This window comes from Microcebus murinus, chromosome 22 (genome assembly GCF_040939455.1).
Source record: "Microcebus murinus isolate Inina chromosome 22, M.murinus_Inina_mat1.0, whole genome shotgun sequence".
Classification (NCBI taxonomy): domain Eukaryota; kingdom Metazoa; phylum Chordata; class Mammalia; order Primates; family Cheirogaleidae; genus Microcebus; species Microcebus murinus.
Genome location: NC_134125.1, coordinates 1,536,061 through 1,554,610, shown reverse-complemented (window position 1 = coordinate 1,554,610; position 18,550 = coordinate 1,536,061). Strand labels below are relative to the sequence as shown.

Sequence of the window (18,550 nt, the reverse complement as noted above, 5' to 3'; positions counted from 1 at the left end):
TGGGACGGCGGATTCCTCTCCCAGGGCGCAGAGCTGAGTCCCAGGCGGCCGGCGAGTGAACCAGCTCCGACGCCGGGCCGGCGCGGTGGAGCCCACCCTTGCAGCGCGGCCCCCAGTCCCACCTGCGCGCGGTTCAGGCTCGCCAGCAGGGCAGGAGCGCGGGCGGGGCGGGGCGGGGCCAATCGGGTGGGCGGGGCGGGGGCAGGGAGGGGCGTGGTCAGCCGGGGAGGGGCGGGGCTGGGCTCCTCTTGCCCTGTCCCCGCCCCGTGGAAAACCGCCTTCGCGCGCGGCAGCCAATCAGGGCGCAGCGCGCGCGCCCGCCGCCACGCCGTTAGCTCGGCGTCACGTGCGCGGCGCTCAACCCCTCACTCCCTGGAGACGGTGTCCGTCCGCCCAGAAAAAGCGGGCCGGCCGCTGCGGGGGAGCCTCCCGGCGCGGAAGGCGGGGGCGAGCGGCGCGGGCGCGCGGAGGGATCGTCGCGGGAGCCGTTGGGGCTGTTGGCGGCGAGGCCGAGGTGCGAGGGCGGCCGCGCTCGGGGCTGAGGGGCGAGGACCGGCTCAGGGCTGAGGGACGCGGGGCCGAGGTGCGGGGCCGCGGGGCCTGAGGGCGGCGGGCTGAGGGGGCCGAGGTGCGGGGCGGCGGGGCTTGAGGGGGCCGAGGTGCGGGGCGGCGGGCTGAGGGGGCCGAGGTGCGGGGCCGCCGGGCCTGAGGGCGGCGGGCTGAGGGGGCCGAGGTGCGGGGCCGCGGGGCTTGAGGGGGCCGAGGTGCGGGGCCGCGGGGCCTGAGGGTGGCGGGCTGAGGGGGCCGAGGTGCGGACGAGGCTGAGGGGCCTGGAAGCGGGGCGGCGGGGCGTGCGGGCGAGGCTGAGGTGCGGGGCGGGCGGCGGGGCCGAGGGGGACCGAGATGCGGACGGCGGGCCGAGGGGGGCTGAGGCAGGAGGCCGAGAGCTGAGGGATCAAGGTGCGGGGCTGAGGGGCGAAACTGAGGGCTGAAGTGCAGCGCCCAGGTGTGGAGCTGGGGCTGAGGGGAGGACGAGGGCTGAGGCCGAGGTGCGGGCGGGCCGGCGGGGCCGTGCGGAGTCGGGAGGCCGGAGCGCAGGAGCAGGGCGTCCCCGCCGTGGGAAGCGAGCGGCGTGTGGGGCGCCGTCCCAGCCGGGCCTGGGCGCGCGGGGCGTGCGGGGCGGCGTCAGGCCGGGGAAGGGCACTGGGGCGGACGCGCCGCGTGTCTTCCTGCCCTGGAGACGGGTCCGGAAACGGCCGCCCAGGTCAGGGCGCTTTTGAGCCGAGAGGGGACAGCCGAGGGGCCCTGGCGACCCGCGCCGCCCTGCCCTGCCGCCGTCTTCGCGGTCACCTGGAGGCCGGGTTGAAGCGGGTCGGACGCGGCGGGGCTGGGGGCGGCGCCCGCCCGCGACTCGCGTTTGCGACGAGCGCCAGGTGCGGCGGGTCGGCCGGAGGCCGCGCACCGGGCGCCGCCTGGCGGGGGTGGCGGTCCGTCCCTGTCCCTGCCGTGCCACCTCGTGTCGGGGCGCCGGCACCCGCGCGGGTGCGGAGGCCTGGGTCGCGGCTGGGCCCGCAGCCCACCCGTAGTTAGAGGGGCCCCGAGCAGGTGTGCGGGAGGGACGGGAAGAGAGAGCACCTGCCGCGACAGGTGGAAGCAGGGCTTCGCGAGCAGCGTGCGGGGAGCTAAAGTGGGTGCCTCGGGTTCGCAAAGGAGGCCCGGGCTCTTCGCCGGCGAAAGGCCGCGCCGCGCGCGCGGGCAGGGGCGCCATGCGGTTGCTTGTGCGGTGACTGGACGCAGGGAGGGTCTGCTGGAGTCTGGGGGCTCCCAGATTCAGCTTCGCGTGTCGCCAGCCAGAGACTCGGGCGTAGGTGCCAGGGTGTGAGTCCGGTGTGCACGAGTAGCCGCCGTCCCGATATCGTGAAATGAACGCAGTGGTGCGGAGGGCCACAGTTAGTCGCGACGTGCTGGCGCCTCCGTAGACGGTCTTGCGTAACCTGCCTTGGGCAGTGCTGGTTTAGAGTCGACTTGTGAAGGGTCCTGTGCGGCCAGTATTTGGTTTTAGTCCTGTGGAACAGAGTAGGAAATAACCAGAGAGGTCCTTAAAACTGGAGAGTGTCGTTAGATTTGTCTTCTTAGGAAGACCATCGTGGAGCGAAGAATTTTAGAAGCTGTTAAAACTCAAAAAACAAGATGGTGACCTGACTTAGAGCAGAGTGCTGGTAAATGTAAATGATGCCATAGCCTGCCCCTGTCAGAGCCTTCAGCGGTTCCCCAGGCGTTGCGCACCTGGTCGAAGCCCTACCTCTGTCTGCAAGGCCCTGTGCCGCCTGGCCTGTGCCCACAGAGTTCCTCGGCTGTCGGTTCATTGTGCTCAGTGACACCAGGCACCTTTCAGTCCCGCGTCCCTTCTGAGCTCTCGGCACTTCGGCATGGTGGTTGTGACATCCCACCTGGAAGGCTGGTACCGCCTGCCTGCCAGTTAGTTCCTAGTTCTTTTACATCTCAGTTTAAATGTTAGAGGCAGTCCTCTGTGGTATGTAAATTAGTTCCTGCTTTTTTTAGTAAGAACATTCTGCTTGTTTCTATCATTATGCTTTTTAAAATTTGTAGTTATAGTTTTATTTGCCTTTTCCATCGGGGCTAATATTTGCTGAGTGCTCACTAGGTGCCAGGTGCTTTTTGAGCATTCTCTGTGTGTTTGCAGTGGCTCCTCACAATTGACCTGTGCAGTAGGTTATTCTAATAACTGTTTTGCAAATGTAGACGGGAGTCACAGGCTGTGTGGTTTGCTCAAAGTTGCTTGTCTGAAATGTGAAGGAATTGGGTTCAGGCACCTGCGCTCTGAGGCTTCTGCCCTGAATGGTCTGATGACACTGTTATCTGCTCCGTGGTGGGGTGAGTGGGTGTTAATGCCTCATGCTGATCCTGGCCAGCAGCAGGCACTTGAAAAATGAGGGAATTGCAGCAAATGTGCAAGCAAAAAGGGAGTAGTTTAGAGAAAGATCAATGATCTTCCATTTTTCTTTAGAGACAAAGTAGATGGTGGTGTCTCTCACCAAGAATGAAATTACGGGATGTGAATGATGAGGTAGAAGATATAGTATTAGTTTGGTGTGTTCAGTTTAAGCTGCACAAGGAACTGTGGGAAGGTCCAGGAGGACACCATATGCATGTAGAAGAGGCTTGGTGGGAAATTTGTCACAGTGCCCTGTTTCACGGTAAATTATGTATGTACACATGTATATGTGCAAATACATAACATCTCCAAATGGGAAAGAATGAACCAGTCACCAGCATCTTAATTCTGTTAGCACTCTGTTCCTTCTATGTCTGTTTATAATAAATCAGTCAAAAACCTAAATGTTATATTAAAATAAGTTTTCCCTTTAGCCCTAGCATAGTGCCCAGTCCACAATAAGCACTTAAGTTTGTTGAACATAGGAATGATTGCTTTAATATGTCAGGAAAGATTAAAAAGATATATAATGGCCTGGAAGTTTATTTTAAAATCTGAAGTAAGTTTAGATGTAACATTGTAGAAATGGTCAAATGTGATTGTGTACATTGAGTATTGTTTTCATAATTATTTCCTCTCTAGGAAAAAAAAATGACCGGGAGAGCCAGAGCAAGAGCGAGAGGAAGGGCCCGGGGTCAGGAGACGGTGCAACACGTGGGTGCTGCTGCCGTGAGTGCTGTACCACCTCTAACTATGGAAAATGTCTTTGAACCTTTATCAGCCTGGGCTGTGGAAAATAAATTAAAAACAGTCCTATGGAGGAGATAGGAAGTGAGCAAGTGAGATCATGTTCTGTTTCCTGAGGATATTAGAAGTGGATTCTTGACCTTATTTGGTGACTCTTCTCTCCGAGAAATTTCTTTTTAAAAATACTTGATTACTAACTTAGATTGACGTTGGTTGAATATGACCTCTTGCCATAAAAAGAACGCTATTCTTTATTTGCATGTAACTACAGAGTCAGCAACCTGGTTGTATTCAGCCCAGACCTCAGCAGCCACCGGCAGAGGGGGAATTAGTTGGCCGTGGACGACAAAGAGGAGGAACAGTAGGAGCAACAGCCAAGTCACAAGGTGAGGAGAGCACAGCAAGTTTGTGCATGTGTATAGTATAAATGTGGAGTAGGAAGTAGTGCACAGGCCCTTTCTGTCAGGGTCCCCTAGAGTAACTAAATAACATTTCTCTTAACTGTGCAGCCTGCTATGGGTAGAGTGCCACATGATTTCTTTTTTCCCTGAACATGAAAAAGAGCCTTGAAACGACAGGGACCCACATTAGCTATTACATGAGCCATTTTTAGAACTTTTTTCTTGATATCTTTAGTGATTTCATCAAAAGCTGGACCAACTTTAACATAACTGGTTTATAAAAGACATTGTCAACGTGTTGTATCGGTTAACCTTGTTTCTCAGATGCAAAAACCGAGGACAAATTTGTGATAATGGGTGGAGTCAGAACATCAGTTCTGATTCCAAAAATTGTGCTTTTTCCCTGAATTGGTACAAAAATGAATTATTTGGATTCTTGATCTAATAGTCTCCTGTAGTTATTAAGTTTGGCTTTTGTGTAGGAAAAAAACATATAAAGAAACAGATACACACGGGGAAATTGATTTAATAAAGTTGGCATTTTAACTCTGGGGTGGGTGTGGGAAATGGGCTGTTCAGGAAATAGTGTTGGGGCACATGGCTGTTTAGAAAGCAAAGCCAGTTCACTTTATTCCTTGCATTAAGTTCCCTGTGCTTCAAATACTTAACCATAATTTAATGAAATTCATTAACATTAGGGAAAAAATGGATGAATACTAAGATAACCCTGAAGTGGTATAAATTGAACTATGGCAAATACTATCAATGTTGAAAGACATACAATAACATGAAGACTTACTGAAATGATGGAAGAGCAACTTCTTCTGATACTCAGACCATTCTCATGAATCCATAATATTAACTATCTGGTGGGAAAGTGAACAAAGGAAGTGAAAAGACAGTACACTGAAAAATGCAAAGGCTAATGGAAATATTAAGCCTCTTGATTAAAAAATGTACATTAAATTGGAACATTTTTTTACCTGCTTCTCCATTGTTATATTTTTTGCTTATGTTGGTAATTATACAACTGGCACTTGTGCCCCTGATGGTATTGTACAATTGCACTGACATTTGGATGACATTGTATAATGTATAGCAACTATAGCAGTAACCTTTTATCAGTAGTTTGACTCCTGGAAGTGTCAGGTGTTCAACAGACACTGGAGATAAGCACAACATGATTGAGGGTATTAACTAGAGTACTTAATACCAGAAAATTAGAAACACCTCTTAACCAATGAGAGTCAGATAAAACTATTGTACTTTAACAATAGCATACCATTTGGCCATTTTCAAGAATGTAGGGACCTGCCCCAGCTATCCCAAATGAAAACAAGTTGTGAAACAGCATTATCTTTGTGGTTTTAATAACTACGTGTATATATATGTTTTCTGGATTTATATATAAATGCTAAAAGTTCTTTTGAAATTTAGATTTATTGTTCATCTCTTCAGTATATACAGAAAAATTTTATTGAATTAGAACTTGGTACAAATATATGTGCTTAAGCTGGTTAATGGAGCCTTACAATGCACATATAATTGTGAGATACTTTATGTTAAATATTTTATGCTTCAGTCTTCACTAATAATGACTGTTTGAAAAACAGTTACTCATGATCTTAAATTTAATTCCATGAAACACCATCCCATATCTGTAAAAAGGTAGTATCTGCCTTTAGAGGTAAAGATCATTGTGAGACTAAATAACACATGGGATAACAAACCACGTCCCTATTTTGTCATCTTTCACTACTCTTGTGGGGATTATATCTGAGAATTGCTTGTCATAGTAAATGTTCAAGTACCCACTATATTTTAGACATTAATATGACAAGTTTGACACATGTATTGTTAGTGAGACATTGTTTGAACCCTGATATTCATTCTGTAAAGGGTGTGGTGGACACATTGACGGATCCTTAAGTAGCACAGTGGCGAGGTCTGATTTGTATTTGGAATATAATCACTCTGGCAGCTACAAGTAAGGGGGCATTAGCAAGGTCGCCACGCTTATCATTCTGAAATCTGTCCTCTGTAGACTGACAGTTAATCAGGCTTTGGCTAAATATACTATAATTTAATAGTACTCTAAGCAGTACTGTATGTAGAAAGGGGAACAGATTTCATCATTGTTTATATTCAGAAACTAACAATTGAGTTTTTGCATCCAGAACTGAATTTTTTTTAAGACAAATTAAAATTTTTCAGGGAAAAATTTTAAACAAGTTTTATGACCCCTTATTGTCATCAGATTGGACTCAGGAAACATGACTTGTTACCCACTGCCATAGATACTTTAAACTGTAAGTCTTTAGGATGAAAAGCTCACTGAGGGAAACAAATATCAACGGTTACATATTTAAAGAATTTTTAAATAGAGCCCTTGCAAATCATGAGGTACGAAAACTAATATAGCACCTACTAAAGTACTTTATAAGTGATATTTAAAATTTATTACATATCTGTGAAGTTTATTCTCAATTTTTTAGGTGAGGAAACTGAAGCTCTCACATTAAATAACTTGTTTCCAAAGTATACCAGGAACTGAAATATTTTGTTTAAGCCACTGTTACATCTCAAATGAGGCAGTTCTGGTGTTTGGGATCTGAAGAGAACTGGACTGTTTGATCTTTCTGTTCTTTTGTCCTGAGTCAGTGACTTGCGTCATTAAGACTTATGGTTATTTCAGAATGGCTGGCTGAGCCCCTTTTGCCTCTCTCTCCAGATTGCAGACACCATGGATAGGCAGGGCAGAGCACAGAAGGCCCTAGTCAGCATTTGTTCTCCTATGGAGTTTTCCCGAAAATATCATCCTACAATTTCCGCTTAACTCTGTTAAGCCATGTTGTTAGGCCAGTTGCAGGGAGAGTGGAAATGTTAGTCTGTTTGCATATATTACTCCCAAAATAAAATTGTTTTTAAAGAAGAATGAGAGATAGGTTATTGACTAGTCAGCTGATAGTCTCTTCTCTGCAAGATAACATACCTGTTAATTGACAGCTAGAATTTTAACACTTGACTACAAAGCCCATATCCATTCTTTGGCCCACATCATACTATCAATCCTCACATAATTATATGCAGTCTGAAAATTGAATGACTTTATAATTTAGGTTCTTATAACCACAGCTTTCGGAACTAAGCATGAACTCCATTAATCAGTACCTTATTACCTATCCCAGGATGAGATGTGTATCACGGGGGTGGGGTATGGTGTACCCATCCATTCTTATGATTCTCGGGGCAATTAGTGAGGAAGTCACATTTTAGACTTAGGTTTTCTAGTCAAGGTTATAGATTTAAACCCTTAGATTACCAATTTCTGGAGCTATAATTGCATCATGACAGATTGTGGAAAATACTAAGGTCAAGGCCTCTAGATAGTTAACAGACTTATAGAAAAATAACTTCTTGGTCGATAAACACATGCTCCTGAGTTCTTGCAATACAGTCTAGTCATCCTGATCTTTTAAGGATGTATATCTCTTGAAAGGGAGTAACTATTTGCCTAGGGTTGTGACAAGAAAGACTTTATGAATTAAGTTATAACTAGGAAACCATTCTCCTCTTTGGCAGATACATCCTCAAACATTTTGATAGGACTGCTATGCATTATCTTTCATAGCTCAATATTCTTTGGGCTACATATAGTAGTGCTATGGGAATTAATACTAATGTTTTGTGTTGTCCAGGTATATAATTTTCTTTTTTTTTTTTTTAAGAACTCCAGATATCTGCTGGATTTCAGGAGTTATCATTAGCAGAGAGAGGAGGTCGTCGTAGAGATTTTCATGATCTTGGTGTGAATACAAGACAGAACCTAGACCATGTTAAAGAATCAAAAACAGGTAGGTTAATTATGAACACGGTTTCATGAGATTACTTCTCAAGTACACAGGACAATTAATTGAGGCTCTTTATTGTACATGTTTATTTGTATGATGCATTACCAGGAAGAAAAAAAGCATATTTAGTCAAGGATCTTGCTTTTCCATTTTCCTTTCTCTTTTGGCTTTTATGAAATAGGTAATAGGTATTTTGTTTTAAAGAGACAGGGTGTTGCTCTGTTGCCCAGGCTGGTGTGCAGTGGTGTGTTCACAGCTCATTGTAACCTCCAACTCTTGGATTCAAGCAATCCGCCTGCCTCAGCCTTCCAAGTATCTGGGATTATGGGTGCCTCCTACCATGCCCAGCTAATTTTTATTTTTTGTAGAGAAGGGGTCTCACTGTGTTTGTTGCCCAGGCTGATCCTGGGCTCAAGTGATCCTCTCACCTTGGCTTCCCAAAGTGCTGGGATTACAGGTGCGAGTGCCCAGCCTATAGATGTCTTTAACTGCATATTTTGAAATGTCTCATTAAATATTCTGTAGATCATTTTTCTTTTACAACTCTTTGCCATGAAGATATTTGGTTGATTGCATTGTAAATTACTTAGTCTAAGGAGGATTTATTTCTAAATGTATGATTCTTTAGGAATTCAGCTAAATAGATAGGCTAGAGGTCCCCAAAGTCAGACGTTGAAGAACTTTCATGTTGTCTGCTGCACTTAGCTTTGTGTTTACAGAACTGTGTCTGCCTTGTCCTGGTAGGAAAGATTTCAACGCAGAATAAACTTGATATTTTGTTGATTGACTGTGACTGACTTTTCAGGTTCTTCAGGCATTATAGTAAGGTTAAGCACTAACCATTTCCGGTTGACGTCGCGTCCCCAATGGGCCTTGTATCAGTACCACATTGACTATAACCCACTGATGGAAGCCAGAAGACTCCGTTCAGCTCTTCTTTTTCAACATGAAGATCTAATTGGAAGGTGTCATGCTTTTGATGGAACAATATTATTTTTACCTAAAAGACTACAGCACAAGGTTATTTCAAATGTCTGGACGGGGAGAGGGAGATGGGGGATTTCCACTTCAAAGCAGAACTGCCACAATATAGGGTAGGTCAGATGGCTTTTAGAGAGACCCCAGAGGTCTTCTGTCTGATAAGACTGATCATAAATCCAGAGGATACTTTGGCATTATTTTATCCTGAAATCAGCTTCAGTACCTTAATGATTACAACTGAATCTTAATACAGACACTTAGGTTCTCTTTTCTCATAGCCGTTTTTTTAAAATTCCATTTAAAATTTTTATGTATTTTTCAGTGTTGCTTTATTAAATAGGCATGATATGATTGGGCTTAGTTTTCCTTAAAGAATTAAAAGTTTGGTTTTCCACCTCTCTGGCTTTAGGTTACAGAAGTTTTTAGTCAGACCCGCAATGGAGAGCACGTGAGGATAACGATCACTTTAACAAATGAACTTCCACCCACGTCACCAACTTGTTTGCAGTTCTATAATATTATTTTCAGGAGGTATGTTAGTGTTTTGTTTCAACATTTTATTTTAAAAAATTGTAGATTCTGTAACATTTGGTTTCTCTGTATTGTAATAGTCATGTAAGGTGTGGTTTACTGATGTAGCATTCATTGACTTGCTTTAAGCAAGTATTCTGTCTTTAGCTTCCCTATTCGTGTTGACATCAGATCTTTCCCATAACTGTCTGTGCTTGTGCTAAGAACACAGTATGCTCAGGAGCTTGTTGCTGACTGTATATTCCTTCTCCTACAGTGGGTACCTGATCGGGAAGAGGGGCAGGCTTAGGACTCTTCAGGTTACTTCTTCCACCACAGGAGACATACTCTGTGCTTGATCCTTGACTTTCAATGTATATACCATGTTTTCCAAATCCCAAATCAAGACACCTGCTCTGCAAAGAGTTTTTTGCAGAGAGATGAGAAACAGTTTAGGTGCAGCGGAAATTTGCATGAGAATTATGGGGTATAATACTTGGGTTTGTAATTTACCTTTTTAAGTTGGTTGTAAAAGAACCGTCGCTGATGATAGGACAATTCATTTTGATAGATACTTGTTTTATGTTAATGTAACTGGTAGATTTATCTTTCTCTAAATGAGGTTGGCAAACTTTTCTTTGCAAAGGGCCAGACAGTAAACATTTTAGGCTTTTCAAGTCATGTGGTCTCAGTTGCAGCTATTCAGCTCTGCTTTTGCACTGTAAAAGTAGTGTGGACAATGTGTAAAGGAACAGTGCTGGCTGTGTTCCAGGAAAAACTATTGATGGACACCAAAATTTGAATTTCATATAAATCATGTATCATGAAATAATCTTTTGATTTTTTTTTTCTAACCTTTAAGAAATTTAAAAACCATTGTTAGCTCATAGGACATAAAACAACCAGCAGGTAAGCTGGATTCGGCCTACCCAAAGACCTTAGTTTGCCAGCCCCTACTCTAAACAGCATGCCATTCTGATTGCAGTATTAGAGATACTTATCAATATTCACTTTTTAAAATCATATAGCAATTTTTTATCTCTTTGTTGATGAACATTTCTGCACTGGCTGAAACAATTTCAGGAGTGAAATTTTCTTTGCTCCACATAGAGCATAAAGGGTGAATTCAATATTCACTTTTATAACTATTCTGACCTTTCTATTTCTAGGCTTTTGAAAATCATGAATTTGCAACAAATTGGACGGAATTATTATAACCCAAGTGACCCAATTGATATTCCAAATCACAGGTTTGTATGGAGTGGGAAGTTTCATATTCCTTAGGCTTAATCACAAACTTTGAAAATGATACTCCAGTTTGAAATGATCAAATTTGCTACTGTGACTGTTAATAGTACCTATCACATTAAATGAACACTTAACTTGGCTTGAATAATAATGAGACATCCCAGAAAACTTGCATTTAAAAAACATTACATAATTTATCTGTCACTGGGAAAGCATATATAGTTGTCCAATGCTATTAATAAGTTTGTATTTTGTTCTTAGGTAATAAAATTCATCAGTTAATGTGGTGTATCAAGATCGCAGCCTAAGTGATTTAGGTTTCTTATAATAATTGTAGGTGCTTTCATTTAGATTGGCAACTTTTTCAAGTCTTAGGCCAGTGTAGCAAATAGTTTAATAAAGTTAGTATATTTATATAAAATGGCACTTATTATAATTATTATATTGAAGGTCTTGAAAAGACAAATCTTTATGTAGAACCACATAAAATCTAGAAATAAGTAAGTTAACTCATTCAGAAACTTTGTACTTTAGACCCAGTTATTAAAGGTGAAAAACACAAATATGTACAAAAACACTTTTGGATATTTACAGAGGTTACCTCATGACTTGCATTTTATTTGACAGATTGGTGATTTGGCCTGGCTTCACTACTTCCATTCTTCAGTATGAAAACAACATCATGCTTTGCACTGATGTTAGTCATAAAGTCCTTCGAAGTGAGACTGTTCTAGATTTCATGCTCAACTTTTATCATCAAACTGAAGAACATAAATTTCAAGAACAAGTTTCTAAAGAACTAATAGGTTTAATTGTTCTTACCAAGTAAGATGGCTTTTTAAAATGCAAAATCTTTTTCCAGGTTTTAAAATGTTGTAGCTTTCTAGCCAACAATGTTAGAAAGAAAATAGGGTTTAAAGTGGAGTGGTAGGAATAGCACAGAAAAGGGGGAGAGATATTTGTCACCTTTCCCAAGATCAAAGTTTTGGGAACGTAACTCATTTGGAAAGAACGAATATCTAATGATTATCCTTTCTAATTATTTTCTGATAGCAGTTTAGTCATATCCCCCACCTATCTGGCAGAGTCTGTAAGAAATCCTTTTCCCTTTTTATTTCAATAACATTGTATATAGCTAGGTGATTGTAAATTTAAAGAATACATGCTGTCTAGTCTGTTTTTAATATCAGCTGTCCGCATGCCATCAAATGCAGTCATCCCACAGGTATAACAATAAGACATACAGAGTGGACGACATCGACTGGGACCAGAACCCAAAGAGCACCTTTAAGAAAGCTGACGGCACTGAAGTCAGCTTCCTGGAGTACTACAGGAAGGTGAGGCACCAGCACCGGAGCTATCCTCTTCATCTGAAGTATTTAGATCTCAGTGGAAATCTGAAATATCCTCACATTTTCTAACACTTGTGTGCACATTTGGAACAAATTGTTTTAAAGCTGTAGATAAATGTGTTTATTCAGGCAGTCACAGCATAATTCATTTTAACTCACTAGATTATTAAAATGCCTGCTTTTATTTGGTACAGTTCACATAATGACAGGTCCCCTTTCCTGGTTCCCTTTTCCATTAGAATGAAAGCTTTGATTTGAAGCATGTGGAGGACAAGTAGGTCCAATAACAGTTGGAAATATGAGTTATCAGCTTACCATATTATCTTTCATTGTGTAATTAACATTTTCTTTTTTTTACCTGAAGCCGTGGTTTGAACCCTCAATATTGGTTGCGCTAAATCTACTGCCTATGAGTTAACTCTTTTGATTTACATATTGGCAAAATTCGGATAGGCCTGTTTAGTTCACATAGGCTAAATCAGTTTATTGGGGGATCATCAAACATTGTTTTATAAAGATTCTAGTTTTTGTCATAGTCATCGCCAAATTAAAAAGATCCCCAGAGGCAAATTGCAGCAAGAACAACTACTGACTAGAAGAAAAAATGTTTATATAGAAATGCATATTAACATTGTTTTAGTATTCATGTTTTAGTATTCATTTAGATGAGCAGATCTGGCCCCTAAATCCCCAGAAATTTAGAAGGTCATATTCTCAGAAGATCATATTCCATTTGATGTGCTGTTAAAAGTATAGGAAAATTATTTCTAGAAAACAGTATCAATTAAAATAGTAAAACTTATCTCTGAAGTGCTAAAACTCATTACTTATTTTCTACTGTTAATAGGATATATCCTGTTTCTAAAAAGCAGGATAAATTAGCTATTGCATATTTATATTTTGTGTGGGAAAGTATGCATTTACTATTAGCTTTTGTGCTGCTGCTCCGCTGCTCTGCCATGACTGAACACATCAGAGTCCACTACCAAGGGGAGGGTTCTCTGAGAAGTTGCATGAAGGGCTGATCTTATTCTTGGCAAAATGAAAACAGGCCGGGAGTCATCTCAGCTCAATCTTCCTACCGCTGTTTGCAACCTCTTTACTCTTTGAGGACTCCAACCATGCCTAACCTAGATGCTTCTGGGTGTCAGAGGTTATTGTGAGTAATGGGTTATGGCATTTTATGTGTTTAATAATCACTATTGGGGATGGGAGGAGTTGGTATATGTCAGCAGCAAATTTAAAGGAAGCGTCATTTGAAAATGGTGATTTAATAAGCCTGAAGCAAGGTCAGGGAAAAATCCTCCCCTTCCCTGACTAGTAGTGACCATCACCTGCCAGCCCATTCTTCTGTAATTTTTTTTTTCTTTTTTTACTTAAAAGCTCTGCCCCAGACCCCCTACTACTGTGTGTTTAGTCCCTAGGTGATCTCCAGTCTTTGGTGTGGCCAAGCTTCCAGCATATGATATGTTAATAATTCTCACATTTCTAGCTCTAGTCCAGACATGTCTAAACTCAACTCTTGGTGGTTCTAAGTATTTGGATGTCTCAAAGATAACCTCACATGCTGCCAACACTGAATGGATTATATTCCCCCAAGCTGGCCCCATTCAGTGTTCTTGATCAGTGCAGGGAAAATAACTTCCACGAAGGTGGAGATTTGTAATTTTTGTGCTCCCCCAGTGCCTAAGAAGGCACTCAGGTATTTGAATAAACAAATAAGTGATGAATAATTCAAATCTCAGATCGACCTCCATGGCTTCTCCGTTGCCTTCTGTAACTCATTGCTTTTCAAATACTAGTACTCTATCTTGTTATCTGAAATACTTTTTCTCCTTTTCAAAGTGATTTGTCTTTCTGGGCCTCGTCTTTCTAATTTATTCAACTAGTTTCTTAGTATTCATTTATTCTGCTTTCTGATCCATTTTCAGACTCATACAAATCTGACGTTTTTGTTCTTCTACCCAAAGGAATTAGGTGACTTCCCATTCATTACTCCTGCGTCTGGTTAAGTACGTTGGTCTTTATCCAGTGAGACCCTGAATGAAGCAGCCCCTGCTGCTGCTTTATCCTCTTGGCTGTGTCCCACCCCCACCTCCTCAGCCACCAAGGGCTCTTCCCAGGCCGCCCTCCTTGCTTGCCTGCACTCTGCAAGCTGGGGTCTTGCCCTTGTGCCTCAGATCTCAATTCAGGTGCTTTCTGAAGGGAAGACTTTGTCACAACCACGGATAGTCAGGTGTCTTGAGTAGAAATAGTAATGGAAAGGGGGTTGGGTTGAGATATTTAAAACAAGGCATTCTTAGGACTTCCTAGTAGAAATGCAGTTTTAGTAGTAAGTGGTGGTTTGGGATGGAAGATAATACCTAGACAACATTCAGCAGGAGCGAAGGGCCTTTAGAAGGAAAGATCACAGTCAGTAGGTTTTAAAAAGATTTAACAATAATGTCAAATAGAAATTAGTGTGCTGTTTCTTAGATGTAGAGAAAATGTTAAAAGGAATTGACAGGCTTTTTGTTTATGCCCTAAGAGTATAGACAGGAAGGATCCCCACAGTTTTGTGTCAGGAACTATACACCTTTGGGTGTATAGTTCACCCAACTATTTGCCTTTGGGTGAAAGAGAGTGAGAGTAAGAACACTTCTCAAATTACTGCCACACTTCTGCCACATGTGTCCCAAGTAAGTGATGTGATGTGAAGCGGGGAACTGTTATCAGATCCCTAATAAAGAAGATAGTGTGCTAAAATAAGTAGTATAGCTACATGAAGCAGAGGTCAGACATGAGTGTTCTACTTGAAATTTCCTTGTTTGAAATAAGAAAATTAACTTTTTCCTGGATGGAAAGGAAGTCAAGGACAGGCTAGAATTTGTGGTTTCTTAATTCACAAGGGTTGTAATAGGTGGCCAGGACCTTGTCATGGGATAGGAACAAGAAATATGCAGGTACCCCTTAGTCTTGCTGTCTCCAACCCCTAGGGCTGTAGCCTGTTAGGAAACAGGCTGCACACCACTGCCCAACTCCACACCACCTCCCATCCCTCATCCGTGGAAAAATCGTCTTCCATGAAACCAGTCCCTGGTATCAAAAGGTTGGGGACCACTGCCTTAGTCCATTGATGAGAGACTGAGACTATGGAAATGGCCACAGCGAGGTTCCTTTTGTATGTTCAATGGAGATGTGTGATTTTATTAAATAAAAAGCCATATAGGGGTTAGGATGTTAAAAAAATCTGTCGGCAAGATACCGGAGAAGGTAGGGAAGAGAGGGTCTTTAAGACACAGGGCCAGAAGCTCTAGTGAGGATAACTCATTTCAAGTTTGTCATGGTTCTAGAATTGCAGAGCTGACCTGGAGACCAGAGAGCTCATCTTGTAAGGACTTTGAATCACCACTGTCATTATGTTTTGTCACTTCACAGATTGTAAAAGCATATTTTAGGCAGTGATTCCATATGGGGAATCTTAATACTGCTTAATTGAAATTTGGCTTCTTGAAAATATGGAGATTTTATAAGAACTTTCCTGATTAAAAATGTTTTGTAGCATAGAAACCTTTTCCCTTCCCCTATTTATGCTTATCGTGAGATGGCTTTTAGTGAGAACATGGAGGTTCTCACTACATGTGGTTTTAGAGGAATTATGCTGTGGTGAAGACTCAGTCACACAAACTATTTCTAAACCAAAATGTCAAAAAATGAAGCCAATGGAACTGTGACTAAAAGCCAAGACTCAAAACCTTACTGTCCTTGATGATCTAAGCTTTTAGGAGAAAAGATGAGATACTCAGTAAAGCATATAAATCACAACCTGTTTTAGAAAGATTAAAAAGTGCATTTTTAAAACTTTATTTGGGAGCTGTTACCAGCCTTGCTATTGGCATCAATTCTTTATTTAAAACAAACAAACAAAAAAACCTTTTTGCCCACTGAAATGTGTTACTCAAGGCATTTGGTATGAACAGTGACGCTTTCCTCTTGTGAGCAGCAATATAACCAAGAGATCACCGACTTGAAGCAGCCGGTCCTGGTCAGCCAGCCCAAGAGAAGGAGGGGCCCTGGGGGCACATTGCCAGGGCCTGCAATGCTCATTCCTGAGCTCTGCTACCTTACAGGTACTGTTGAATTTTGTTTACTTGGAAGGAAACTGGTAGATTATTTACCCATTCTTCTCAGAAGTCCTTCAGCATTCTTTGACTCTCCCCTCTCTCATCTCCACTTCACAAAGCCCTTTTATTAAAGCTGCTACATCTCCTTGGAATTATCTTCTTTTATCACCACCACTCCAAATATTATTTAGACCTGATCATTATTTAACCATATGCCTAAATATAAATATATTTTATTTTAAAGGTCTAACTGATAAAATGCGTAATGATTTTAATGTGATGAAAGACTTAGCTGTTCATACGAGACTAACTCCGGAACAAAGGCAACGTGAAGTAGGAAGACTCATTGATTACATTCATAAGTAAGTCATCGATTTCACTAGGATAAGGTTTCGGTTTTTTCTTTAGTATTTTATGTGGGTTTTGGGGGGTGACTTCTTTCTAGGGAGAGTGACAGAAAGTAACTTTCTCCTTTAGTATTTGCAGTATTTGGGGTGGGCTTGTTCTTCATGTTTCTAAGTGAAGCTACTTCACGTTCCTCAGGAAATTATAGTTAAATTTTGTAGCCTGCAGCCTTTCTAATTTTTCTATTAGAAAAAAGTAACAAAAGAGTGCAATGTTTTTGAATAAACCTACTTTCTGTCTTTGCTATATCAAGGGGTTTACTTTGAGGGGAGATAGTTTGGGCATCAGAATTCTAAATTAAAGAATGCCATGAGGAGAAGTGCGGAGGTGATGAGAGAAAAATAGATTGTGCTTAAGTGTCTCTAGCATTCTCACTAGGGTGTCAATCCTGAGAGAAACATTGAAATTTATTGTAAGTTGGAGTGGATCTCTATTTGCATATTATCTATTAGCTTTTGCTGTGTTTCTTTTAAGTTTAGTGGCATGTAAATATGTTAAATTTACAGAGATGATAATGTTCAAAGGGAGCTTCGAGACTGGGGTTTGAGCTTTGACTCCAACTTACTGTCCTTCTCAGGAAGAATTTTGCAAGCAGAAAAGATTCACCAAGGTGGAAAAACAGTAAGGCAGTTTTTAAAGTTGTCAATCAAGTGAGATTTGGGTCAGATCACAATAAAGCAAGTAGCAATAACCTGCTTATGTGCCACATTGGTCCTTTCCTCACCTTTCTCTTCTCCACTTCCCCTCTCTGTCAACTCACCAGAGCAGCCCAGGACTTCAGAAGTGGGTGTGCTCGAGGAAGAGAAAAGGGGAAGCGCTAGAGACTGTGGAGCCTGTAGCTTGGTCCTCACAATAATCTGTAAGACTTAGCTAAAAGGTGGCTTAATGTTTTTTCAATAACCTGAGTTACTTTAAGGTGTTGAATTCTTCTAACTACCTAATGGGGTTGATATTTTGCCACTAAAGTAATCTTTTACATGGAAAACTCCTGATTTGGTTGGCTTCATTTTTGGCTGGGCCATTTGTTTGTAGAGATAATATATTAAAAATTATGCCTTTATAAATAACCTTCAGAAAAGGAAAAGCAAGTATTCTAAGATTTTTTTTATGTAATTGAAGCACTAAGTGCCAAAATATAAAAAATAATTAATAAACTCCCCTTCCTGCCTTCTAAGTGTTTTATGAAGAACAATTTAACAATGTAACTTAATATTTTGATTGAAATTATTTTTATTAGCCCATGTAGAAATAATAAAAATATATATCCTCATATTAGGGATCAGGGAAGTGGGCAGGACTCATAGAAGACACTGGGTTTCTCCTCTGTGATGACTGGTGCAAGGGTGCTGTGCCTTTAGTTTGTGTTCACTTTCTGCCTTGCTGTCGTATGTTTTGAAGCTTGCTTTTAGCATCAAACACCTCAGTCGGGTTGTGTAACTTTCAAAGCCTTATTTTTTATATCTTCATCATGAAGAAAATAACAGCTGTCCTTACAAGATTTTAGAAAAGATTAAGGATAATGCAATTTAAAGCACTTAGGAAAGTACCTGGTACAAGTAAGCACTCAAGTAGTAGCTGCCAATATATTTTAGATAAAATTGCCATCATCCTTTGGATACATTTTGTATCTTTTTCTCCCACAGAAGACATTTTTGTCTGTCACTCTAATTCAAATGTATAAGTAGTAGTATGCTAAGTTTCTAAGTATGCCATGGTAAAATTATTGAAGACTTTTTGGCTTGATTACTGAGAACTTACAATGGAATTTACAGTGTCTCTGAACTTTCTTCTAGTTTGATTACAATCCACAATTTGCAGATTGGTCAAAAGAAACAAGAGGTGCACCGTTAATTAGTGTTAAGCCACTAGATAACTGGCTATTGATCTATACTCGAAGAAATTATGAAGCTGCCAATTCATTGATACAAAATCTGTTTAAAGTTACACCAGCCATGGGCATACAAATGAAAAAAGCAATAATGTAAGTTTGTCAATT

The 18,550-nt window shown here is 42.0% G+C and overlaps 1 protein-coding gene across 1 annotated transcript in view; it reads left to right on the top strand.

The window, feature by feature from the left end:
* Window positions 1-377: 377 nt before the first annotated feature.
* PIWIL1 (piwi like RNA-mediated gene silencing 1) overlaps window positions 378-18,550 on the top strand; it is a 36,699-nt gene continuing 18,526 nt past the window's right edge. The window contains exons 1-13 of the mRNA XM_012767020.3: window positions 378-514; window positions 3,599-3,685; window positions 3,975-4,089; window positions 7,833-7,958; window positions 8,761-8,975; window positions 9,346-9,467; window positions 10,616-10,696; window positions 11,322-11,519; window positions 11,920-12,031; window positions 16,029-16,155; window positions 16,394-16,511; window positions 17,061-17,175; window positions 18,348-18,535. Coding sequence (XP_012622474.1) covers window positions 3,608-3,685; window positions 3,975-4,089; window positions 7,833-7,958; window positions 8,761-8,975; window positions 9,346-9,467; window positions 10,616-10,696; window positions 11,322-11,519; window positions 11,920-12,031; window positions 16,029-16,155; window positions 16,394-16,511; window positions 17,061-17,175; window positions 18,348-18,535 — 1,595 coding nt within the window. The 5' untranslated portion in view covers window positions 378-514; window positions 3,599-3,607. The remainder of the gene's footprint in view (window positions 515-3,598; window positions 3,686-3,974; window positions 4,090-7,832; window positions 7,959-8,760; window positions 8,976-9,345; window positions 9,468-10,615; window positions 10,697-11,321; window positions 11,520-11,919; window positions 12,032-16,028; window positions 16,156-16,393; window positions 16,512-17,060; window positions 17,176-18,347; window positions 18,536-18,550) is intronic.